This window comes from Aptenodytes patagonicus, chromosome 8 (assembly GCF_965638725.1).
Source record: "Aptenodytes patagonicus chromosome 8, bAptPat1.pri.cur, whole genome shotgun sequence".
Taxonomy (NCBI): domain Eukaryota; kingdom Metazoa; phylum Chordata; class Aves; order Sphenisciformes; family Spheniscidae; genus Aptenodytes; species Aptenodytes patagonicus.
In genome coordinates this window covers 7,292,234-7,318,683 of record NC_134956.1, presented here as the reverse complement: position 1 = coordinate 7,318,683, position 26,450 = coordinate 7,292,234, and the positions used below count along the sequence as shown (strand labels likewise).

Here is a 26,450-nt window from a genome sequence, read left to right as displayed (position 1 = left end):
TCTTTGTAAGTTGTACGTCAGAGGCACCTTGAGACTCGAGACCACTTAATTTTTTGGTATTAAAGAAAAATTCTATCCTGGTTTTTAATTTTATTGTGTAAAAGATGCTTTTTTCCATATTACTGTTCTAATTTCCTTTATTATACAGCTACATAAAAGGAAGACCTGAACCAGGTTAGCTTCCAGTATGAAATTAAGGCTTGCTATTTATTTTCAGAGCAACTAGTGTGGGGGCAACTGGGACTGACTGAATCTTATCATCTCCACTCAGCTTTTTCTCAGTGCATCACATATTTTCCAAGGTTTACTGTTCATGCTCCTTATAGCTCAATTTTCAACCATATTTTTCAGCATCACTGTTCTTAGCACCTACCAGGCACGTCTTGCAATACAGAGGACAATATAAAAAGGATTCTTTACCCCCACACCAGCAGACATGTACCAAGGACTTGATAAAATCTGGATCAGCAACAGCCAGAATTACTTGAAATAAAATCCTAACAAAAGTCTTGATGGGACACTCAAACCTGGTTAATCCAAAACACTTTGCAAACTATTTTTATTCAAATTAAAAAGACTCAGGTAAACAAAGTGATGGTACATACATGTTATAAACCTGGTTAGCAGCTTAACCTTCAGGAGTACAAGATCTAATGAAAAGCCAAGCATGGATTAACCAGGTCCGAAAAACATATGCTGAAAAAAAAGTCAACAACATCAACGTTTTGATTTTTATACAAACAGTAAATTTTCTCATGGAAGGGAAGGACTGAGGAAGAGAACAAATAATTATTAGTCGTCTCCAACTGGTTTATGAAAATACCGGTCCTAGATTAATCTATTTTCCACTCTCACAGAAGCCAACCATTTCCCATACATACTTTTATTTTGATATGAAAGTTTTGTTTACGCCAGTACAATGAACGGCAGTGGAAAACAAATGAGGGGTTCAAACACCCACAAAGAGAGAGAAAGAGAAAGACAGACAGACATGTCTTTTTTTTTTTAAACCAGAGTCAGAAAACAGTTTCTTTTGCTGGTTTTGAATTCTAGACTGTAGCCATTATATCCTAAATTTTACTGCAATCGACTGAAATGCCTCCAATATGCAGAGACATGATTTTGAAATAAATAAACGAAGCTTAAAATAATTGATTAGGGCCAGCCCAGTGGCTTAGCGGTAGTGCTCTGCACTGCCTTGCGGGAGGACCCAGGTTTTGTTTGCACTTCCAATCTCTTGCTCCTGGGCCAGAAAGAGCAGTGAAGGTAAGGCTTCAGCTGCTCGGGCAGGAGAGAGCCAGTGCTGCAAGTCTGCTCATCACTGACCTTCAGATAAATTAAAAAAATCTGAGTTATACAGGCTCCAAAGGGAGTCCCATCCAGTCCTCAAAATAAAATAAATAAAGCAATAACTTAACTAAAATCCATCCCAGGTTCTTTGGTGTAATTTTTATTAATGCTGAGAAGTAGGAGAATCTGGTGGTGTATTAGTACAATCCATGATAGTTCCAAATAGTCAAAAACTCGAATTTGCTGCCTGATTCGCTTCAATGTCCTGTCTTTGTGGCTAAAAATTGCAAAGCCTATGGTAATTTAAACACATTTTAAGATGATACTGTATATATGGGGGTGGTCTAAGACTATTCAGTTTCTACTTTATTAAATAAAATTGGTCATTTACAAAGGCCAGTAAAGAATTTCTGTACCACAGGTGTGCTACTTGTAGAGTTCAGAATTGTAATTTCCCTATATGTTGCTTAGCTCTGTTTTCTTCGCATCGATTGCACATCTGACCTAAACTGTCCTTAAGTGCCTATTTGTAATTACATGGTTTTCTGTGCAATGACTGGAGGATTGCAACAGGAGAGGGAGAGGAATTAGCCAGTAAAATTAAATAACAGTTTATACTTGCACATGTCACTTCCCTCATCAGTATCAATTACATCAGCAAAACAAAACCGAAGATATCCAGTATTTGAAAACGGATATTTAACCTTCTGCCAAATATACTGAAATGAAAATGTTCTGTACTATCACACTAAAAAAAAAAACATTTCCACGTGATGAACATCTCTAGCAGTAAGATGAAGCGTATCCGTAAATCAGTTCTTTTGGACTGAGTTGCAGTGACTACGTTCCTGCCAACAATTTTTTCAAATTAATATAGCTTTCCCAGTTACTTAAAGCAATCCAAAAGTATTAATTCTTTCTCTAAAATTAAATACATGAAAGGATTTACCTTTAAACAAATAACTTTGCAGTCCAAAAGGCTGGTTAGTTACGAGGACAGGTAAGTCTTTAGCAGAAGGCAGCCACAACCTTGAAATTTGGCAAGAAGAGTCAATACCTACCTTACTTAGCACAAAACCAAACCAAACAAAAAAAAAAAAAACCAAAAAACCCAACCCCCAAAACAAAACAAAAAAAACCTCCCACAAACCCCAAACCCTCTGAAGGCTGCAATGCACATACTCTATTTCTCCAACGTACTCGGTATGCTGAACTTACACATACCATACAGTAGTATTTTACTTTAAAGTTAATTTAAGTGTCAAATTTCTCTCAAATTTTGCATTGCAAAACTTTCATTAAGCTGAATCAATACACTTAAAGAAAGCATACAAAAATGTCTTACAATGCCCAATCATTAACAGAATATGTGTGAATTTAAAAACATCACGTTACTTCACTAACAAAACAACTCAACTTTTCTTCTCCTCTAACTTACCTTCCAAGACCTGAACTGGTTCGAAGTTCTGCATGCCTCTCCCACGTGCAGACAGAATTGCTTAGGGAGGAAGCTTCCCCTTCCCACTGCTCGGTGTTAGGGACATCACAGAACCCCCAAAGCAGGTCATGGGAGATGGAACATTTCACCTTCTAAGGGCATGCCAGCACATGTATTTTGTTACCGATTTAGGATCACAATGGCCTTGGCTACACAACTAAATAACTGGACAGGATTGGACAACATTAGCGGTCAAGACACCCTTGTCCCGTCCACACCAGCACTTCCATGATTGCTGTTGCCCACTCAGCTGCCTCGGTGTGGACTTGAAATGTCATTTTTCCCTAGCGTCAATGCACATCTTACCTTTAGCTTCTTTTAAGAGATCCTCCCTGTTCACATCCAAGTGAGATTTCTGCTGGAAGTGGCTAGCACACACAAGCACATGTACACACATCCTTCTAAGATGTAAACTATGACTAATTTCACATTCCACTGTATCGATCTGTAAATACTTTGTTTTCTTTTTTCTTCTTTTATATAAAAACAATGGCATCATATTCTCAGCAGTAAAGTATAAGAAAGATGAATCCTTGACTACACTTAACCAATTATGAAATCGCCTTTCAAACAAAGGAAACATATGCAAAAAATCCGTGTATTTGATAAAGTCAACTTAATATAACAAAAAGTGAAATATGCTTATTAAAAGTGTCCTTATATAAAAATGGTCTTGCAATGTACAGTAAAATGCAATACAAATTATTGTTGGTTATCTCTCCCCACCCAGTAACTAAAACAGCTATTGTTCCACAAAACTCCTCATATGCCGGCATCAAAGAAAGAAGCAATTATGCAACTAAACATTTTCTATGTTGTATGCCTGACGGATATTAAGGGTGTCTCGTAGCATCAAGTCTCGCAGACGCCATAACGCATCGGCCATTGTGGTATGAGCCCCTTTACTTTTCAACCAGTGTGAAGGGAGTCGGCTCTCTTGTTCTTTTGATAAGTGGACATCTCGTCTTCGTGCTGAAAGGTCAAGAAATGGTCCAATTATCTACTGGCTTCGATATTCACCACAATTTCTCTAGAAAAAGGCGAATATAATTCTACAGTGTAACTTTTACCCCTAGTATTTAAGCCCATACAATTGATTCTTAAATTTATACATCATCGATGGAATTAGCCTGCTTATAACATATATATTCCCAGTCTGTTGATTTGTTTTTAACAATTAATTGCATGTGTACATTTTATTAAGTAAGCAGCAGATTTATGTAGCATTTTCCATAAAAGCAAAAAATATTAACGGTTACGAAGAAGCGTTTTCTGTCTGGAAACATCCCACTCTGTAGCAAAAGCCTTACCTGCGAGGGTCTGGTCCCACTTGCTAATACTATTTGATTCAGCACTAAGCCCCTCAATATATTTCAGATAGGCTTCAGAATGAAGAAGCCTCTGTGTCTTTGGTGGAGGGGAGACGAACATGGGAGTTGTGGGCTGCTGCATAATCGGCTGACTTGCTGGGCTCTGGCCGGGATACGGAGGGGGTGCCTGCTGTCCCGGCGGGCCAAGGATTCCTATCTGCAATGACAAAGCGATGGAAAGATGACATTTGGGGGAACTGCAGGGAAACTGCTTCACATCTGTGCATCAGATCATCCTCATACAATGGAACTTCAAAACAGGTTATCAGCAAAGGCATAAGAAAATTTCCCTGGAAGACGCCCACTTCAGCCAGGGTTATCCGTTGGGGTCACCGAGACGCACAGAGAGAGGAAGTGCTAACAAACCGTATTGGTATTTAACAGACAACATCGTTCCTCTTTCTAATCTATGTAAACATACTCTGATTACTATCACCATTTCTCCTCTCTCCTATTAACCTTAATTATTCCTTTTGCCTCCTTTTTATTTCACGCTTTCTCTAAATTAGAGATCAGAAACCGTGTGGTCTGTGAAGTGCAGGGTTTATCTCTAAAACATCTAATCCAAACTGACCCTGATCCTTAGACGACTGGGATACTTCCACAGAATAAATGCTAATTGCTGTCAGGCAAAAATCACAGGCACACAAATAAATCACAGTCACACAGAAGAATTCCCACCATTGTGATTAAGCAGCAGTACTGAGAACTCTTAGCACAGATATCCTGTGGTCTGGAATAACCCAATGTCATGACATATACACTTTACTACTTTCTCACTCAACTTCTGGTTTTCTTTACACCCTCTATCCAAAATCACATTTCTCTTTATGATGCAAAAATTTAGTCAATAAAATTGGAAATGTGCTGAACACTTCATCTGTATTAATCACTGAGAAGGATCATCACTGTTATCCAAACTCACAAATTCTGAACTGCTGATGAACATCTGCTTCGTCAGTTTGTGAAATATGGGAGCAAACAAAACAGTTTTTACCCACTCATCAGCAGCTGAGAAAGTGGACAACATCCTCTCTGCGTCACCAAAGCATGCCAAACATAAATTATCAGCAGTTTAACAGTGTGTTGAAATGACTCGTCTTAAGTTTAGTAGAAGGAAAACAAAACAAAACACTGTCTTTCTTATACTGCAGAAGTCATTCCACTGGACGGAACCTAATTAGTCTAATAACAATCCGACCAACAAATACAGACATAACTCTGAGTGTAAGATATTAACTGATTCTAAATACATCGGTGTAAATTTGGTTTATGTTCTCCCTGGGAAAGGCTATGTGCATCCCTACATGTCTTAACTGAGATGTTGTTCAAATGCTAATTCAGAGCCTTAGAGCCTCACAAATAATGCAAAAACGACTCACCTGCTGTCCAAAAGGACTTGCTCCGGGTGCTGGAGTGCCTACCATGGGGGACACATTTTGGCCTATAACACCTATATTCCAAAATATAAAATAATTAGTCTTATTTCAGAGCAGTGACAAATACCTCTTTGGTCTTCTTATAGTAAAAATTTATACTTTGATATCATTGCTCACAGTTATTTTAAGCAGATGTACAACATTCAACTATCCCCCTCTCCCCCAGTACAAAACTTTAGAAGTTTCTGAATGAAGAAAAAAAAAAAAAGCCAACATGACAACTACCAAACATTGATATGTGGCCTGTTGAATTAATTTAATTAAAGAAATGCAAAGTGAATAATTTTTGGTTTTCTGTTTTGTTTTTGTTTTTTTGTTTTGGTTTGTTTTTTTTTGTTTTGTTTTGTTTTGTTTTTTACACATTACTTAGTCATTGCCTGACTAAATCTTTTTATTTACAACATACACCTTTGGCTTGACAGGATCTTCCTGGAATCCTTTAAGAAAGGAAATGCTGATTTTCTTTAGCAACATGTAACATTTCCTTCTGTTCAGTTTTATAAAATACATTCACAGCAGGAGGAAATCCAAGCCATTACAGAAATTCTGATAGATCTCACTAATATAAAACGCAACCTGCAGGTTAAGCTTAGTCTTATATATGAGACCGATGAACTTTTGAAACAAATTTCAAAAAAATAAAAACTGTTAGTTTTTCCTCAAACATATTGAGGCTTTTCCCTATTGCACAGCGTGCAGCAGATAACACCTGTGTCAGTCTTACATACAAAAATTTACAAATTTAAATGAGAATCATGCAGTTCCTATATTTTACATACAGATACTTTGGTCTGAAAAAATGAAAGTTATGCCTGCTGCTGCTTTTCTTTCTGTTTATGCCACTTCTAACACTCATTCATTGGAAAAGCTGCAAACTAACTATGCTCTTCCTGAGGGTTTAATTTGCATGCAGATTTCTGTATCAGTGATCAAAAGATGTGCCACTGCATTTTGCACACTAAAGCATATTTCAAACGCATTTTCCATTTGATGACAGCCCCCATTTTACATGCATCTATACTAACAGCAAGTCAGGAGTTGGAAAAAACATTGATAATACAAGTTGTGGAATATGGCACGGATTATTAATTTTTTTTTGTACAAAGCGAAGAGGTCTGGAGGAGAGCACCCTCGCCTTTCCAGCACCAGAGCATGGCTTCGTCCTTAGCACATCCAGCCCGATTTAGCGCCACTTCAGGTGCGGTCCTCCATTCCCAGGCATTATTTTTTCCCTAATCCATACCCTCTCGGTTTTAAACACCATACACACAGCCCACTTCTCCGGTGGGAAAAACTCTTCAAAGAAATGCATTGTCCTGGATTCACCTCCCAAACATTTGCATGTTGCTGACGTATGCTAAATGTCACTGCCTTGGTGAGTCGGAGACAGGCTCACAGACACACAGCTGTTTTCCTACTCCCTCTACGTGACTTTACGGTGAACCTTACACACCAGCGAAGCTGCAAGCTGGACACCTAGTACTGATGGATTTAAAAAAAAAACCAAGCAAACAAACAAAAAGAACCACCCCAACCCAAAACAATTCACTTTCAGATAAAAGTCTTAACAGAGCTTTGATAAACACAGTTGCAAGTGGGGTAGAGGGAGGCAAACGAGACCACTTCTGTCCACAGCTTGTTTAACTGCTGAACATATGGGATACACATCTTTTAAATAGGCACATGAGTTAGCAGAGGTAAAAACTGAAAGAATCAGCAGAAAACAGGATCAGAGGGCAGATGAACATTTCTCCCCATAATGGGGACATGTTAATGGCATTAACACTAGAAAAATGTTTGTTTCATTCAGCCTCACTTTTCATCAAAAGTGTGGCAAAAAAATAGCAAATACGTAGTAGATACGCTCTCAAAAACCATTTCAAAATTTGGCCACAATAGTATACTGAGTTCACCTTATCCCCAAATGTTTCCAGTTACTGGTCTATCAACAAGGTTCAATCTGAACACTGTCTTATAATCACACGTGTCAGTGCCCAAATGGCTAAGGGGTCTTACGTGACCAGGTTCATTTAAGTGCAGTCTGACTGCTGATAAACGTTAACATACTGAAAAAGAGTTCAGTAAGGAATGAGAGCAATAAATTTCATTTATAAGCCCACTTTAAGTAAGAAAAGGAGGAGTGGAAAGATGCTGTTGAAATGACATAAGGATATGAATAGGCTGATTTCAGCTTTTCAGACCTCTGATAAACTCAAGCAGAATTGTCAGGTTTTTTGGCTGGAGCAAAACTACTGCTGGAGCAGCACCACGTTTCTCCAATAACCCTTCCCTGCTGGTTTACTGGACATGCTGTTGTGTCAACGTTTTGCATCTACCTCATATATTCAGCAGTGCATTGTGTGCGCTGCAGCTAAACAAACCTGCAATGTTCAGAAACAAAAGCTATGACCAAAACAAGCTGCAGATAATTTCTGTAACAACTGGTTAAACGGCAAGTACATGAAAATGAAATAAGGAGCGAATGAGGATGACATTCTTACCGGGTGGTGGGATGCCTGGGATGCCTGGCATACCTGGCGGAAGTTGGTGGGGTGGGGGCACCCCTGGGTGAAGTGGCTGCATGCTGCCCATGCTAACAATGCCATCAACTGGGCCCTGCAAAGGTGGCAGCACCGGTGGATAGCCACTTATCATGCCTTGAAGGACACAACAAATTTCAAACATGCATCAATAACATGCAATATGATCTACACAGTAAGACATGCACTATCCACAGGAAAAAAAAAAGAAAAAAAAGAAAGCACCTTTAGTACAGCAACACGATACTACAATTAGTATCTTGCAAAAATGAATAAAAATTAAAAATAAAAAAGTTATAAATATGAAACACTGTACTTTGGATGAATTAGTATTTAGTGTATTTGCATGTTTCTCATGGGGCAATAAATGCTGAATATTCACATATGTTAACACAAGGAATAAATTCAGCCACAATTAAATGTTACTAACGCAAGCAATTTTAATACAGCTTAAAGCTCTGCCATCTGCATACAGATTACGAACACAACACTAGCTACACAAGCTCCACATACAGCCCTGCTTTGTGGGCTACCTCGGAGACCAAACTCAACTGGAACAAAAATAAAAACCTATATATTTTTCTGCAGTGCATATGCAAAATTAACACACAAAAGCCCTACTACATTTGCATACTTAAAACTAACAACAGTGACAGGGGTGGTTTTTATTAAACCGTCTCCAGTATAAACTATGGAAGTAACTCAAATTTTTAAACCTGACAGCACTGGATGTGCTGGGCTGCAGTGACTTACACTCATGGCACTAGACCGAAGTAAAAGGACTTGCAAGGAGCACCTGCAGTCCCTCACAGAATTTCACTGACAATGTTTTCAAGGTGTCTTTACAGGAAAATCAATGTTACGGCGAAGACGGTATTGTGCTGCTGCTCATAACTTTAGTTTTCTGCACATGAGGGAAGAAAATTTAGAGCTTACTGTGGTTTCGGCCATGAGGTGAACCTACACAAATTAACTGCACTGTGTTTATTAGGTCCTGGAACCTAACTTGCTTGTCCCTTGCCTGTTTTCTAGGCTTTGTAATTTAAATGGATGCGTTGTCAGGTAACCAAGAAAAGGTGTTGGAAAGACAATGAAAAGATGACAGAGGACAGAAGCAGGTCTAGAGAGATGAGGTAAGTTTGGAAATGCAAAATTGCTGAGGTTTCTATAGCCTGTTCCAAGAAACCACCTACTGAGTCTTTGCCACACTCCCAGTAACTCATAAAAGAAACTTTCAGAACAGGGATTTCTGGAATAAGACTGGCCAAGAACTCACACCGGCTCTGACTGAAAACAAAGCTGTCATGAGCTCAGGATCGAAACAGATCAAGCAGCTCCAAAATACAAGCTAAATTTGTCACTTCCTCAGGAAGAGTTACAAAGGTGAGAAACCTGAAATTCCAAAAGCTTTACATGGAGCAAACAATGAGAAAATAAAGAACTGATCTTCCTCAAGCCTTCATTTTCCACAGGACACCTAGATCAACACTTACTAAATAGGTCTTAGGTACCTATGTCAAATATCTGGAAGCTCATCTGTACCTCTTTATTAACATAGTGAAATCCATATTTGTAATGGAAAAAGTAAAAGAAGAAAAACAACAAAAGCAGCCTAGAATAAAGGGCTTTCACTGTAGCTACTGCCTGGTACTTCTAGTGCACCCCAAGCTGCAATCACATCTTCAATGCATTTACATACACTTCTGAAGCTTTAAAACAAACAAACCAAAATAAACCAAAAACCTCCAATGAAACAAACCCGTATTTATCAATCATGAAAGCTCGTTATCTACATTTCCAAATAAAATACTCACTCAACAACTGGCTGGATTAATAAAGTTGTCGTCAAATCTCCATGAGAAATCAGTTCTTGTAGCTCATCACAAGGTTGTAAGAGCAGCCACTTTCATACCCCATGTATGAGTTACCACTTTCATTTTAAACTAGTAAACATGGGCAAACTATTTCCAGCTCCCACAGCTGTGATTTCTGATGCCTTTCAAATTACTTGTTCTCCCATTTTTTACTATATCAATGTAAGATTAAATAAACTTTTGTAATGCCTAGATTTACAAGAAACTAGAGCACTGCGCACTAAGAGAAACGCATCTCAGAAGGTATCCAGATTTCTTGGACCCGTGGGCCATAAAGTTCTCTGAACTGTGATGGAGAAGTTCTCTGAACTAGAGAAAAGCAATCAAATGATGGAGGAGGATGTGAAAGAGGTCTCAACAGAACAAGATACTTCTAAGTAAGACTTGCGGAAACTAAAAGATGAAAGACTGTGTTTTTCAAATGGGCCACAAAAATAGAAAGAGTTTAAAAAGATCCACCTGATCATCCACTTCAAGGAAGTATTTCACAGTGCCAAAAGTAAAGAGGCTTGAATGTCTAACCGCTTGAATAAGATGATGGTCTTAAATACAGGTTTGCTTTTGAGCAGGCTGCCACAGGAAGTAAGTTAGCATGTGTAGTTTGCAGAATGCACATTTTTGGAAAAGTTTTAAGAAAGTGTTAGTACTAAGTATTACTGCCCATCAACACCTACCTCCAAAAAATTGGAAAAGTGACTCAGTGCCAAAAAACCAAGAACCAAACCAAGAAAACACAACCACAAGAGGATGACATTTCTACATATTCTAGATGGAAGTAGGTTACTCACAAAAAAGATCAGCACTGGAGAACTCTTTTTTTTTTTTTTTTTACCCTTCATATATGCACAGATACGTGTACACACACACACCAACTGCAAACAGTTCAGAAGAAAATTACCAAGAACAAAGTGAAAAAAACAAAATAAAAATGCAACTCTGTGTAAACAAATGCTTTGTAATCCGGAGACCACGAACCAAATAGGGAATGTGCCTTCAGTTTAAACATCCATGCAGCCTATTTACTGAAAAGGGATTTAGAGACTGTGATGAAAAACGCTTCAGGCTGTCAGCTCTAAATATGGCCACAGCCTGTGAGACAGGAAAGAAAAAGAAAAATGACAAAAGAATAAATGGAATAATTGGAATGCCTTAAGGGAAAGTTAAAAAAAACCCCAAAACTCAAACCAAAAAACCTCCAAATACTCATTTTTACTTACTTGGCACTATTTTGACCTTGACTGAAGTAATCTAATTATTTTAATTAGAAATGGGAGAAGGAAAACAGCCTATCAGGTCATACCTAATTCATTTTCTCACCGATGTATGGCTGATTCCCATACAAGAGTCTCCAGTGGACTACATTGCCTTCAGATCTGATCCTGAAAATACTTACTCTGAGCATATTCCCTATGAACTCAAGTCAGATTACGACTGGTAACGAGCACAACACCCAGCAACAGGGACCTCGTGGAAGAGTTCTCCAAGCTCAGTTCTATTCTGCAAATCACCTGATAAAACCGGCAATGTTGGCATTTCATATTTGTTCCTGCAATGGCTCTAGATCCTAGTCTGCTCTGCTTACCAGTGTCTAATCAGCAATTCTGTAAAGCTTTTGCTTGGATTTAAAAATCTGGTTTGGATTCTGTTCGCCTCTCACCCTCCTGACAATAAAAAAAAAAAAAAAAAAAAAAAAATATTGCCTCCTACTTTACCACTTCCACTGACGCTGCATGCACTAGAAGAGTATTTAGCTCGCTCCCCTCCTGCCATTAGCAGGGCTAAACATGAACTCTGCAAAGTAGAGCGAACAAACACGACTGCACACAAACAGAACAGGACTACCGCACAAGGAGGACCCTTTTTCCCTGCATTTTCAACAGGCTACTCACTACTGGAGCAAGTAACGTGGGACTATCAGGCTACTGCTGCGGTTACGTATACTCATTATGAAGAAAGACTGAAGAGGTTGAGCTTTTTCTTCCGTAAGAACAAAGTGACCCAAGAGAGTGTTCAGAGTTATGAAGGGGGTTGATATAGTGGATGAGGAAAAAATGGTCATAGCTCCTACGTTTTACCTGCAACGGGTGTCAACTGCTGATTGAGCATTCCCATTGGTGTTGGTGGCGGCACCACCCCCATAAGAGCCCCGACAGGAGTGCCTGCCCGGGGGGAGGAATTCTGCTGCTGTGCTGCTCGCTCTCTCTCCTGCTGCTCAGCAACTTTAGCTGCCCGCTCTGTAAAAGTATTTTAGATTTTCAGTTCTGTTTTGTAACCCAGAATTTCAAAATATTATCTGTTCATTAAAAAGGACTAGTCAAACACTGGCATAGTTTAGTCAAATATAAAGTAGAACAGATGAATCTTTTTAAACAGCATATGATTTGATTTCATGTGGCTGCACCTAAGACTTTTAGAGAACCTTTCATGAAAAATATTCCACAAAGTTTTATCTCTTTCTAAAAAAAAATAAAAATAAATAATAAAATAAAAATTTAAAAAGTCAAAGAACAAATTTGATAATAACACCAGTGTTACCAACATGAAGCAGCAGTCCAGCACTAGGCTCAGTCCGCACTAGGAAAACATGGCAAAACGTTCCCTCTTTTGACACCACTGGCTCAGCTAAACCAGTTGCAGTGAAGGCCGGCAGCTCTCATGTAGATCCATTACCAGCTGCTGTGGGAATTTTAAGCACCGTGTCTACCAGACGTGCCCTAGAGTAAGATGCAAATAGCAGATAGCAGTGCCAGCCAGCGGCCCATTTATTCTTGGGCTCCCCATATACTTTACTACTGATGCAGCTGAAAAGCGGTGGCAAAGTCGGGAAGCATTTGCAAAGTTGCCCTAGTGTAGATAGGTCCTTAGTGTTTGGAACATAACAAGCAGCAGTTTGATGAACCAAAAATATTTTTCTCTGCCTCTTTCTGTCGTTTTCCCCATTTGGTCCCCTTCGAGCTATTTTTTTTTTTTTTTCTGAAGATGTCTAACTCACATTGTGCTGCTCACTGGAGGTCATGTGTGTCCTTTGTACGATGAATCTGGTCATTATCTCAATCAAGTTTCTCACTGTGACTGCAAGAACAAAAGATCTACTGCAGGGGAATCTGACCAGAGGGCAATTTCATATTAAGGGAAGGGCGAAGGGTCATTGGAAGAAGAAAGAAAAAACCCAAAACCCAAGCAAACAAAAAAAAGGAGATACACTGAATGCCCACTCAAGGTGCTTTGGGGGCATGCAAGTTGCTGATTTGTTTACTCTGAACGTTGTATCTGACTGACGCAACAAGGAACAACAAAGAATAAATGAATGCAGCATACATCTCCAGCAGATTTTAATAACAGTGAATGCAGGGCTAGAAGTTCTCTTGCAGTTGGTGAAAGATGAAAACTGCCACTAAAACAGCAATCAAGGTCCTCTGTCAAACAAAGGCTAAGAAGAAGTACATCAAGGAGCTTAAGTTATGCATCCTGCCAATGTTACTCGTTTTCTCTAGTATATGACTTCAAACGTCTATCACGTGTTTGTCTCCTGTAGAACCTGTTTCTGCAGCTTCTAGCACTACTTCCAAACACTGAAAGACCAGTTTCATTTCCAAAGGCATCTCCTTCCTTCTTTTCAGTTCTGTCATTTCAGGAAGCGATGATGACGCATAGAAACTCCTAAATCTACTACAGGCAACTCATACATCATTGAGCATAAAATACACAAGACATTTAAAGGTAGATCCTGAAGTAGAAAAATGAGATAATCCTCTTCAGAGCAGAGCAAGCACTTGGGGAAAAGATGAAGCAGCTGTTCTGACTCTCACCTACTTTTGGCCAGCTAAAAAAAAACAATGGTCAGACAAAAGCAAAAGTTCTCAAGACACTCTGATGAATGAGAAATTACTGTTAAGCATTCAGCTTTATCAGATTTTGGAGTGCTGAGCTTTGAAGAAGGATCTGACGTAGGACAGTACTTGAGTTTTACCTAGTCTCTATCCATGCCGTGACTGCCACGGAACTAACAGATGAAACAACACTGCCAAAGGGAACTGTAGCAGGTGTTTAAGAGTTCAGCCTTGAGCATTCACCTTCGTACTCAATACTAAATCTAAATCATTTAGGCCAGGACTTGAGATCATTCAAGCAACATTTCCAACACATCTCAAGAGACAGGAAAGAGACCTTCTGCTTTGAACAGAGCTTTTCCTTAAAACAGGCCTTTACCTCAATCCCATGCATTATTTTATTTTATTTTGAGGAGTTTTCACAGTGCAGTTAGCCACGCAGGCATTTCCAATGCAGCCTGTTCTTTGCTCCACTATTGCTAAAAATACCAACTATTACCCTGCACATATACCAAATGAAATTTTCAGTGGGTCAAAACGGATCTAAAATGCAAACAACTTTTCACCAGAACACGGAAAGGCACTTTTTCACCGAGGTGTCAAACCATGCCTGTTCCCTGCTCCCTGGTGCATGTCCACGCTAGAGAGCATGTGAATTTTGACTCGTCACAGTGGAAGGAGAGGAGTTTCTCTCCTTTCACACATGGTAAGCAAACACAGTTTGGACGCTTTGTAACCCCATCCCAACCCCTCAAAACCAAATAAAAGTTAAGTCTAGTTCTGGGCAGACACCAAACCAGAGAAACTGCAGCCCAAAACACAAAAGCTTAGGAAAATTTTAAGCGAGAAGGAGGATTAAAATGGAAGCACTTAGGCAATCATTAACACAGTGGACAGACACTGTCGCTACCAGTACATTACAGCTATGCCTTCCTGCAGAAGTACAAGACGTCAAGCTGCTCTAAGCTAGGAAGCGATGACGTGCTAGCTGTCCTACTGCTTAAGAATTAGGCTGTAAGGAGGGACCTGTCAATAAAAAGATAACACGTGCACCTAGAAGGGTGTAAAAGGAAACTACAACAGGAAAAAAGTAAGGCCATATAGTACTTTCACAAAGAAAGAGCATTACCATTTCCCTCACAGCATTTGCAAAGAAAACTTGCACATAGCCGAGTGGTGCTATATTACTCTCCAGAATTGCAAAGAGGTACTACTGCAAATTTGGAAAGGACTGAGACAGCTGAGGGTGGAAAGTGATAGCATGCAAACTTCTAGTTTGAAGATCAAAGCTGCCTTTAAGTTATGAGTATGCAGAAAACCTATCAAATCTCATTTTTAAAAAAGCAAAGTTATAACTTAATTGGGCAATAACTTTCTAGGGTGTGAAATTTTCCTACCCAAAACAGCATTTTCTTCCAAAAAAACTGCAACAGTTGCTTAAAAAAATGGGTTTTCTATTGGAAGTGTTGACACATTATGAACTAGAGTAGTAACTATGGATGTTAAGCCAATGTATTTGGCTTGGGTAAGGGCCTGCTGTTAAGGATCAATTGTATTTTATTTTAATCAAAGTTGAAACACAATGACCAATATCAGTAGGAAAGAAAGAAAGAAAGACAGAAAGAAAGAAAGACAGAAAGAAAGAAAGACAGAAAGAAAGAAAGACAGAAAGAAAGAAAGACAGAAAGAAAGTTCTAAAGTATCTCATACCTATGAAATATTCCTAGGCTTACTTCAGGATATGAAATCTCTCAACAAAATCAGTTACAACAGTTGATTAATACTGAGACTGAACAACAGGTCATATTTACAGTATCATAACAGATTCTGTATCCTTGATTTTATTCTACCAAAGCTTTTTAGGACTCTAAGTACTGTCAATCAAAGAACGTTTTTCCGCTCCACTGTAAGCCTTCTTACCTGCCGCTACAGCTCTGAAGAGCTTCTTGTCCAAAATTCCCCCCAGTCCTCCTTTAAGGAAACTTTCACAAACCATTTTTCCAACTGACTTCCAGCCCAGGGGCTTCATGCCCCTTTACTTCTAATTTGTCCCCATTTTCTTGGTCTTTGTTCATTTGCTTATTTGTGGCAAAGACATTTAAATTATCAGTTGTGCACTACATAACTTAAACATGCTCTTTGCTCCTCTTCAGTCATCTCTCAATATGAACTTCTCTTTAAGGTACGTCCAGAATAAAAACACAAATATCTTCTTTTATTAAACCTGTCATCTGAACAACAGTAATGAATGCGTTGAGAAAGAAAAAAAAGCAGAAAAAAGTTTAGCATCTTAGTTTTTATTTACCTTCATATTCTGCTTTCTTTGTTGCTTCCAAGTTTCTCCATTCAGTTCCTACAAGCCTGCTGAGCTCTCCAAAGGAGTAGTCTGGGTGCTGAGCTTTAATCACAGCTCTCATCTCGCTGCTAAATAAGATGTACCCACTCATGTTGATCTTCCTCTTTGATCCCTCCTTCTTGGTGCTGCCCTTAACAGACTTGGGAGTGGACTGTGAGAAAAGGCAGTTATGACCACAAGTGTACAAAAGAGAAGCTTCTCGACAGACAAAATTCAAAGCTGTAAGAAACAGTATTTTACAATATTCCTGCATTTCTCTTGAACATATTTGCACAAGGACCATCCAACCTTACGGCCCCTGAAGAGAGACTGCATCTATTGATGCATGACAAGAGCATATGCACACGCTTATGAAAAGTACACAGGCAAAAAAAAAAAAAAAAAAAAAAAAAAATCACAACGTTCTGATGCTTTTCAACCCTTCCAGACATAATGCCACCTTTATAACTGAGGCTTCAAAAAATTCTCAGTAAGACAACACAGAATGCTTCCTATTAGCTAAAATCATTCCAAACTGAATGAGAGGACTAAGAAAGGCTGAGTAGCACATAAGTGACTATTTGGAAGGCCAGAAGAGAATAAAAGTAATTGTATTATGTCACAGATTTCATCCATTATGCTGTTCAGAAATATTGCCAAGACAAGTTGAGTAAAACATTTTATTTGGCATTGCACATTTCAGGGAAATGCTTCCCCATTTCCTCCTGGGCCTTTTCAACCCCTACCCTCCCTGGCTCCACCTTCCACTTTTCTCATGCCTAAATGGTCTCTATTTTGCCTGCCAGACTCTTCCTTTCTCTCTAGTGTTCACCTCCCATTACATAAGTAGCCATTTCTCCCTGAAAAACCCAAAGCCCAGTTTTGCTGATTCACTCTTTATCTGCACAACAGGTTCACATCACATTCTATATGTTGATGGGTAACAAAAATTCTGCTCCTTTGCTTTTCCCACCACGGATGCTCCTGTTGAGAGTTGCTTGATGTTTCCAGCCATCAAAAAATTCAACCTGTTCTGACAACCACTGAGATACCGCAGCTGGAACCCCCTTTTTGAAGGCTCCTTCCACCTACATTTGTTACAGGAGACCATAATTCACCCATACTCTGATCAATAAGGCCCATAAATGTATCATCATACCAAAACCCTCAAAAGGCCCTTCTCATATCCCAAACATTACAAATTTCTCACATCTTGAAAAGTGTAATTGTTTCCAAATACCTGGTGTGGAAAAAAAGGAAAGAAAAATATATGCAACTCTTTCCTTCCTATCCTGAAATTCTGGCCACGTTACTAACTCCTTCTACTTGCCACTTTGAGCCCCGCAGTTCAACACTCTTCTCTCAGCTAAAAACAAAGCTTCAGAGATACCAAGATGCTTAAAAAGTCTTGCTCATCAATTTAAGCCAGGCACTGGATAAACTGAGGCATACTTGTATGTTATTCCAAACTTCACTGTATTAATTTTCAAATGGCAATCCACCCACAATTTCATTCTTGTATTCTCCATTCTTTTACATCTCCGGTACAACCGTTTTTAAATGAATGGAATCCTCTCCGTTTGAGTCAGATAACTGCATATTCAGTTTTAGATGTGTTAAGAGAATAAATAAACCAGGACCCCCTTTTATGCCTTTTCTCAGATATATTGCTAAAGCAAAAAATGAAGTTGCACATCTTTTTATTTTTTAGGTTTGACTTGATTCACAGCAAACTGCAGCAGGAAAGCATCATCCACCTATTTGTCAAGCCCCACAATACCATGTATTCACTTGTCTTGACTCCTTTTATCTTTAGGTGTAGTAAGAGCTTCTTTGTTATCAGAAGAAAAAAAGTTTAAAAGTTCTGGGGTTTAATAGTTGTTAAATAAAATTCCACACGTTTAAGACAACATGAAGCAAACACATGCCTTTTATCTAGGAGCTCTGTTTAAAAAGACACTTTTCACTAGGGACGTAAATAGAACAGATTATCTGAAGAAGAAATCTTATTTCTGTGCTATATGTTAGTTATCTCTCCACCAGAGTTAAATTGTGCTCTGAATGCCAGCTCAGACACAACATGCCTTTTCTTTCCAAATCAGCAGTGTGAGGAATCTGCCGGGGCACTTGTGTATCATCATTCACTTCTTAGCATGCATTGCTATTGATCCTTTTCAGTTTTCCTTATTTGTTTGCATCTTTTTGTGGGGTGGTTTGGTTTTTTTTTTCCCAAGTTCTAGACTTCAGAGTTCACATCTGTCTAAAGGTATATACACACGTTGCATATATCCATTGAGCCTGACTTCTCACCAGTTATCCTGAAAGCTCTGCAAGACTGTCCCATTACAAACAATTAAGAAAAATAATAATAATGCAACTATCAACCTGGCTTTTTAAAGAGGTATTATATATTAGTATATATAAGGGAATCTGAGCATAACACAGCTATGTAGAAAGACAGAAAGCAAAGGAGATCAAAAGACAGTGAACACTGCAGAAGGCAGTTTGAGGACATCTTTAATGTCCAATGATCCCTCTTTAAACTGCTTTCAGCAGCTGCCATGCTTAATAACGATAATATTTTGATTCATAAAAAGTTACCTTCCCCTTCCTAAAGTGTTACATTATAGTTGGTTAATGCTGGTAACACGTTTTCTATTTGTAATACTCTGCAAGAGTTTTCATGCTACTTATGAAATTCAGCACGTTAAAACAAGAGCAGCAAGATAACCTTGCACAGGAAAATGCATTTGGTGGTCTGCCCACATGGCAAAAATCACAATCAAACCAAGCTAAAGCTTTCAACTTCATCAACTCTTTTTCGTGACATCAAAAGACAGTTATTTCTATCCAGGGGTCACATCCTTTCCTCAACAACCAATGAGGTTGTCACTTCACAGTCAATGAAACGCAGCAGAAATCCGTATTGCTGGTTACAAAAGTGTCTGAAACTCCCTCCTGTTCCCAGCTGGTCATTCCCGTTGCCTCTTTAATGCTGGCATTAGCTTGGATGTGGCAATGCGATGAGAAAGATAAAGGGTTTCATCCAGTTGCAAACAAACTTTTTTGGTTAGGTTAATTTCCAGTTAAAGCAGTTCCTCACCCTGCTTCAATACTCAGTTACATAAATACCAGGGCTTGTGTAAGAAACACAGCAAGAGAGGGAAGGGGATCAAAAGTGCCCCATTTAAGCAGCAGCAATGACTCATGCCGCATTCAAGCGGCATATAACCACACGTGATTCCTCCTTTACTTCCTACCCATTTATCAGCAAATTAATACTAAAGCTTCTAGGACATCCAGTTCTTCTAACTTTTTTAACAAGTTCTTATTTCCAAGTAAGAATGGTAGCTTAACTAAAAAAGTTTTTTTTTTTTCTTTGAGCACAGCATTTTCTAAAAATGTAGCAAAACCATAACACCCGAAATGCTAGTTTTTTTCAAAATTTAAGGAAAAGCTTAAAAATGGGCGTTGGGTAAATTGAGAATTACAGTTAAACCCTTATATCCCAACTCTTCATTTAATATAAGGACCTGATATTTCTGAATAAGTGACATAGAAAAACCTACTAATTAGAAATAACGTTAACATATCATACAAAAATGTACCCTAGATTTTCCTCAACTGAATGATTTCCTTTAAAAATATTTTAATGGACTTAAATATTATCACCTGGATATCATATTGGATATGCCAAAACTGTTCGGTGCAATTTGTTCCATAGACTCGTAAACTGAAGTATAAATCTCTTCTGTGCATATGATAAAATGTTACTGTTTGTTTATTTGGGTTGGGCAAAGAACGCGGAATATAAATGTTTAAAGGTTTCTCAAGGAAGATCCTTACCTGTGGTGGAGTATAAGGCATTATATCCAATTCACTAGCGAGTGGGGTCTGAAGCTGAGGCATAGAAGGTGTTTCAGTCATATCACCTTCCTCTTCTCCCATCTCTTCCATGTCCTCGTCGCCTCCTTCCAACTCAGCAAATTTTGCTTCTAGCTGCTGAATCTTCTTTTCCAGTAGCGGAGATGGTTCCTTCTGAGGAACTATGGGTTTTCTGAAAGGTGGAGGAGGAAGACAAAAAGCAGATGAGAACACACTCATACTTTACAGGACATAGCATGTACTTTTGAAGAGAAAACCAACTTTCCGTCCTTTATCATTGAACAACATGGAAACAATGGTGACTCAGGATGTGCCTGTGCTTCCTTTCAGAACACCAAGAAGAAATCATTCAGTGCCTATGGACAGCGTTTCATTTCAGTCACTTGTTTGAAGGATTTTTTTATTTTATTTTTTATCAGTTAGAAGGGGATTTCAATGCAGCAAATACGTCATTTCTGCAATAGAAGGCAGTTAACACCACATCTTCCTTAGATTTTACATTTTACTTAAGTCAGAACTTAATACTCTTATTAATATCAATGTTCACCAACTGGAAAGCTATTTGTTACCCATAATGAGGACCTAAGTATTTTAACGACATCCAAGAGAATTTACCAATCTGATAATGTAACGACTCTTACTAAAGTCAGGAGGAGAAAAAGAAAACATCCACTGGTCTTCAGAGCATGAAAAGACTGATGTTATCTGGACTTCTTTCCAAAAGTGTGGTTAGTCAAAATTCACCTTCTCCTACAACTATGACTTTTATGTATGTACTGGGTCTGGCTGGGATGGAGTTAATTTTCTGCATAGTAGCCCGTGTGGTGCTGTGTTTTGGATTTGTGACCACACCAGTGTTGATAACACATTGACGTTGTAGTTATTGCTGAACAGTGTTGGCACATCATCAAGGCCTTTTCTTTTTCCCCACTCTGTTCCCCCAGCAAGTAGGCCAGGGTGGGCATGAAGCTGGGAGGGGAGACAACCAGGACAGCTAACCCAAACTGACCAAAGGGATATTTCATACCATATGACATCATGCTCAGCAATAAAAGCTGGTGGAAAGGAGGAGGAAGAGGGGACATTCAGGGCTATGGCGTTTTTCTTTCTGAGTAACCATTATGCATGCTGAGGCCCTGCTTTCCAGGAAATGGCTATAAACATCTGCCTGCCGATGGAAAGTAGTGAATTAATTCCTTATTTTGCTTTGTTTGTGTGTGAAGCTTTGCTTCACTTATTAAACTGTCTTTATCTTGACCCAGGAGTTTTTCTTCCTTTTGCCCTCCCATGCTGTCCCCCATCCCGCTGTGGGGGAGTGAGCGAGTGGCTGGGTGGGGGCTTAGCTGCCAGCCAGGCTCAGTCCACCACAATACAGAAGAGTGCTCAGGTGACCCCCACATTCCCATCACATTTTTACCTAAAATAGTATATTTCGTCATCTACAACTTTTGCAGAGAGTGAAAACCTCTTCAGCCCTTTAAATTTCTTCATTTGTTTGTCACTTTCATTGTAGCGGCTCTCACAAAGAAAAACATCGTTTTCAGAGATTTCTGTTGGTCTGCAGGAGAGGAAGTCTTTGAACGACAGAACTGCACACTTTCCTGCAGAAATGAAAGAGCTGGGTAAGAAGGCAGTCACACTTGCAGACATTTTACAAAAAGTGTGGAAACTGAAGTTTTTGCCAGTCTCATAAGTCTGGAAGATTCCCGGTATTTGGCACAACTATGGAAAATACACCAATTGATATCCCTATTAAATAATGCCACTCACGAGAAACCTACATGAACTTAAATGCAGCTTTTGGATTTTTTTAAAAAACCAAGAAAACTGCAAAATAACAAAACTCCATGATCACTAATCAATTAACTATATTTAGCACAGCATCATAACTACAAAACAAAGTACATAGTCATCATCTTATGCAACAAACCAAATTTCAGCCTCCTTCTGGACCGACTTTCCAGGTAACACATAGCGGAATAATTACATTAATATGTGAGAAAAATGAAGTTTTCTGTTCTCTGGCTGCAGACAACGTTCACTTTGATATCATACATGTCATTCCCTTATTGTAAGAAAGTGTCATTCCCTTATTGTAAGAAAGTGTCCTTATAGTGAAAATTCTCACTACAGCTCCCAAAGACAGGAATGCATATTAGAAATGGACTGAATAATCTCTCCTCCCCCACTCAACATGGAAAAAACCGTACTTGGAATCAAGCCTACACATAGCTATATATCACTTCAGATTGTATAGGAAAAGAAAGAGAGTGTCCATTGGATTTCAAGTTGTTAATAATTACCCAAAATGCAAGTCATCGGACAGGTCTCCTCCAAGTTACTCAAAAACACTTCCTTCTTGTAGAACATTTTAGTTGGTTCATGTTCAGTTTCTTCAGGATGTATAAAGATTGGACCAAAGAAATATGCAGCTCCATCTCGCACCCACATCTTTTCAATTCTGGAAAGAAAAGCAAACCACTGACATAAATGAAAGGCCATCCCTCCTAAATGAGACACCTGGACGCATTAGGTTGTTCAGGAAGACTGTCAGTAAAAAACGAGTACAGAAGAACAGCCTATTCCAACTGTACAACTGTATCACCTTTTTATTAGGTGGCTAAACTTCTACCTCAATCTATTAAGAGCTTGTAACATTTAGCTTAATTCAGAAGATTTTTTTTCCCCATCCTCTTTTAAACTTTTGCAGCAAGCCCGTCTTTTGTCCAAGTTATTTTTATACACACAAACTGCAAATAAAGAAATTGCACCTACCTTCCTACCCGAGGTCGCACTAACCCATGTGATTTTATGAAGACACAGTCCCCAACCTTAAGCCACATATCATTGTAGCAGAGCTGTTCAAAGTAATGGCAACCAGGTTCTCCATTGGACATTTCTACCGGAACATCTTCTTTGTCCTGCAGAAGAATACGCATTTAGAAACTTGTGGAAGAAGGAAAACCAAACACATATATAAAAAGATGCCAGGTTCAAGTAAAAGACTTTGCTCTATCTTTATGTTACCAGTAATAGGTAAACACTAACAGAGATGTACATGCGAAAGTGAGGGGCCTTGAAATTTAGAAATGAAATAGCAAAGCCAAAGATACCCTCCATGTACACAAAGCCGTAATTTTGCCAGAACAGTAATTTACAGGTCCTTTTTTCTTCTACTGCTTCAAAGTTAACTGGCCAAGCCAAGCCTTGTCAGCTTATTTTGATGGTTTGTTTTAAAGCACAGTAACATGCTTAAGAGGCAAGAATTGAGTATATGACCAAGTTACATACATAGAAATTTAATGATTCAACTCTCATATACAATAATATGAACACTCCATGTATTGCTTGCAAATTCATACCATTTGCCCTATTTAATTTCTTACTTTTTAGTTAAAACCCACATTGTGCCGCATTTGACCTTTTAGTCTAGGATTTCAGAAAGCCAATGAAAACACAGGCTATCTCCCCAAGGCGTGGAAGGAAAAGACCCTACAAGTTTTCATTCTCTTAGTAGAAATAATTCCTTCTTTTGTCATGATGTGAATAAATACAATATATACACTAAGTGTCTGACTAAAGCTGACAATGAGTGTGCTGGGTATTCTGTTCTGAGGTTCTGTTAGAGAACTCAGTGTAAAGTGGATTTATTTTATGACTCTAAATTTATTTTTTATGTCTCTAAATTTATTTTAGATAACTTTAATTCAATTTACTTGAATTTAATACATTTATTTAAATTTATTTCTTTTATGACTCTAAATACAATAAACTAAACCATTTTACCCAGTATGTTGGACAGAAATATTCTTAAGCATTTCGACAATAAACTACTCAGTTATCAACCATGAATAGGTCACAAACAACAGAATATTACGTATTGCTTACTGCTGCCTAGCTACTGCCTATTTTAGTGAAATACTACACAATAAAGCATTTCAGCATTGCCATGAACTAAAATTAGACTTTTAGTTCTACTGATTCTTCAGGCTTAAGGCAAGCTTTACAGTAAAAGTGTAATTTTCTTTTCTTAAGTGGTAAAAAAACCACAAACCAACCCCTTCACACGATCACAAGAAAGCATTTGTAGAATCTAGCAAATATGTACACAGTTTATTTTCTGTTTAGTCTATTTATATTTTGTTTGTATTTATTTACAAATGTGTGTAACAATTTATAACATAAACTTTATTTATATTTTATTGTGTCTGAATGCTGTGAAACCAAAGTCATGAGGGCTCACATTTTGTCATTCTTTATCTGTCGAACATAATTGATGTTCCACTTGTTATCTTACATACCTTTTCAAGATGAAGCATACTTTCTCCCACCTTACTGTCCTCCAATGTTTCAGCGTGTTTCTCTTCATCTACTTTGTCTGTATTAGCAAATACAGAAGCAACACGGACCACAGGCAGGGGTACATCTCGTGGGACAAATCTTACAGAGCTTACAGGCATAGTCCACAGTTTAATCTTTTTAAAAGATTTTGTCTTCGCAGAATAACGTGACTCACAGACATAGACATCCTCATCTCTGAAGTTTTCAGGACACAATTTAAAATATTCCTGCAGATTGAAGAAAAAAAGATGAAATATTTCAGCAACACACACACGTACCCCACAGACACACAGTGAACTCCCTCTCATGCTTCCTGTTTTTTTCTACGTTTCTATCAGAAAGTCTTTTAGACTAAGAAAGCTTTTCTGCTGAGTTCTTTTCTTCCAGTTTGACATCCAAGTTATATTAAAAATTAAAAGCAAACAACAAGAAATCCCACCCTTAGAGAAGAAGCTAAATTCAGTACAGGTTATCATGTGAGAAAAGTTAGGTTTTATTCGTTTACCAAACTGGTACATCAACAAGTACAAGACCTGCAGCCCAAAACCACCTTTACAAGATTTCTGAGCTTTGACTTGGAAAGAGGACATGACCACCAAGTTGGGGGGCAGGGGGGCAGGAAAGTAAGCTCCATGCTCATTGATATGTGACTGATACCCATTCATGTACTCAGCAGCTGTAGCACTTTTTTCCATACAAACACACTACCTTCTAAAAACTGGCTGAGATAGGTATGTTGCAAGCAAGCCAAAAATTCTCAGCACAAGAACAATGTGGAATCAAACTTGAGACAGAGGTGAAAGACTTCATCCTCTTACCAAGCCATTCAAGTCTCCCTCTCTACCAAACCTAAATCTACATGCTTTTATGGAAACCTTTAAGAAGTTACCTGCAATTTCTCTACTACATGCTCTGAAAAATCAGTTAGCTAATTATCTAACAGGCATATGATACTACAAACCAACCAGCACCAAGAAACACCATCACTTGCATGAACTACATTGCTCATGAAGCAAATGAAGAATACAAACAGTACACAGGAGCAAGTCCTATTTTATTTAAGAATTAGTAGAATGTCTCTGTTAGGATGCCTACACCTCTTCAAGAAAACAGCAGAGAACATATTTGCGTAACAAATTAGTCTGAATAGTCTCTTACCTTAACAAACATGACCACACATTTGCCTAAAATTTTGCTAACAGGAACTTTATTGTAATAGTCACTCTTAAAAACTTCCTTCTCCAAGAATTTTCGTGTTGCAAGATGAAACGTTTCATTTGGTCGATAAAACCAACAGCCGTAGAGCCACTTCTCGCCTTAAAAAAAAAAAAAAAAAAGAGAGAGAGAGAGAGAGAGAGAGAAGGGAGAAAGAAAGAGAAAAAGATGTAAAATGGTATATTCTCTACTGCATCAGCAAGAAAAAACAACTATAGATTGATTGATCAATCAAATAGCCATGTAGTCATTTAGACTGAGAGTAAACTGTTTTAAAACAGGACAAGATTCCTTAACTGTTTCAGGTAAGGAAAACTAGGTGGCTTAAAAAGCCTGCAAATTGGTTTTTCCACAGTAAAATCTGACTCAGCAAAATAAAGGAGGAATCAGTTCTGTTGAGTCAGATGACTTCAGGAAACAGTCTGCAACTTATTTATAAATCTTGACTTTCAGGCCTTGAAATGGCTTCAAAGTCTACACAACAATCACCTGATTATTTGAAGAACCTTTGGTAACTGGTTTCAAGTTTTTTAAGAACTATTTCTTCCATATTACACTGTGACAAATTCAAATTGTTAACAATGATTTATAAAGAAGTTACAGATATGTACTATTTTTCTAAATCAAAGAAAATCTGTAATCTGTAGACTGAACCAGAATAAAAAGTTCTTTCTCCATCACAGACAAGTGAACATAAGAAACGTCCAACTGGCCAATGGTCCATCTACCCAAATACACTGCATCCAACTGAGTGAGCAGGACAGGCTATTAGAAGAACGCATTTGATCTTGGCCACTCTCCATAACTCATTCCACTCCTTCTACAGTCATTCC

At 38.4% G+C, this 26,450-nt stretch overlaps 1 protein-coding gene across 8 annotated transcripts in view; it reads right to left on the bottom strand.

The window, feature by feature from the left end:
• Positions 1-542: 542 nt before the first annotated feature.
• PBRM1 (polybromo 1) overlaps positions 543-26,450 on the bottom strand; it is a 65,843-nt gene continuing 39,935 nt past the window's right edge. For 5 of the 8 annotated variants that reach the window (XM_076346173.1, XM_076346177.1, XM_076346170.1 and 2 more), the window contains 11 exons: positions 25,561-25,718; positions 24,363-24,629; positions 22,837-22,982; positions 22,365-22,522; positions 21,479-21,662; positions 20,023-20,233; positions 16,147-16,348; positions 8,099-8,254; positions 5,541-5,611; positions 4,099-4,315; positions 543-3,760 (listed from right to left, as the gene is read on the bottom strand). In XM_076346173.1, the coding sequence (XP_076202288.1) occupies positions 3,588-3,760; positions 4,099-4,315; positions 5,541-5,611; positions 8,099-8,254; positions 16,147-16,348; positions 20,023-20,233; positions 21,479-21,662; positions 22,365-22,522; positions 22,837-22,982; positions 24,363-24,629; positions 25,561-25,718 (1,943 nt within the window). In that variant the 3' untranslated portion in view covers positions 543-3,587. The remainder of the gene's footprint in view (positions 3,761-4,098; positions 4,316-5,540; positions 5,612-8,098; positions 8,255-16,146; positions 16,349-20,022; positions 20,234-21,478; positions 21,663-22,364; positions 22,523-22,836; positions 22,983-24,362; positions 24,630-25,560; positions 25,719-26,450) is intronic. The other 3 variants (XM_076346175.1, XM_076346178.1, XM_076346176.1) reach the window with 1 other exon arrangement.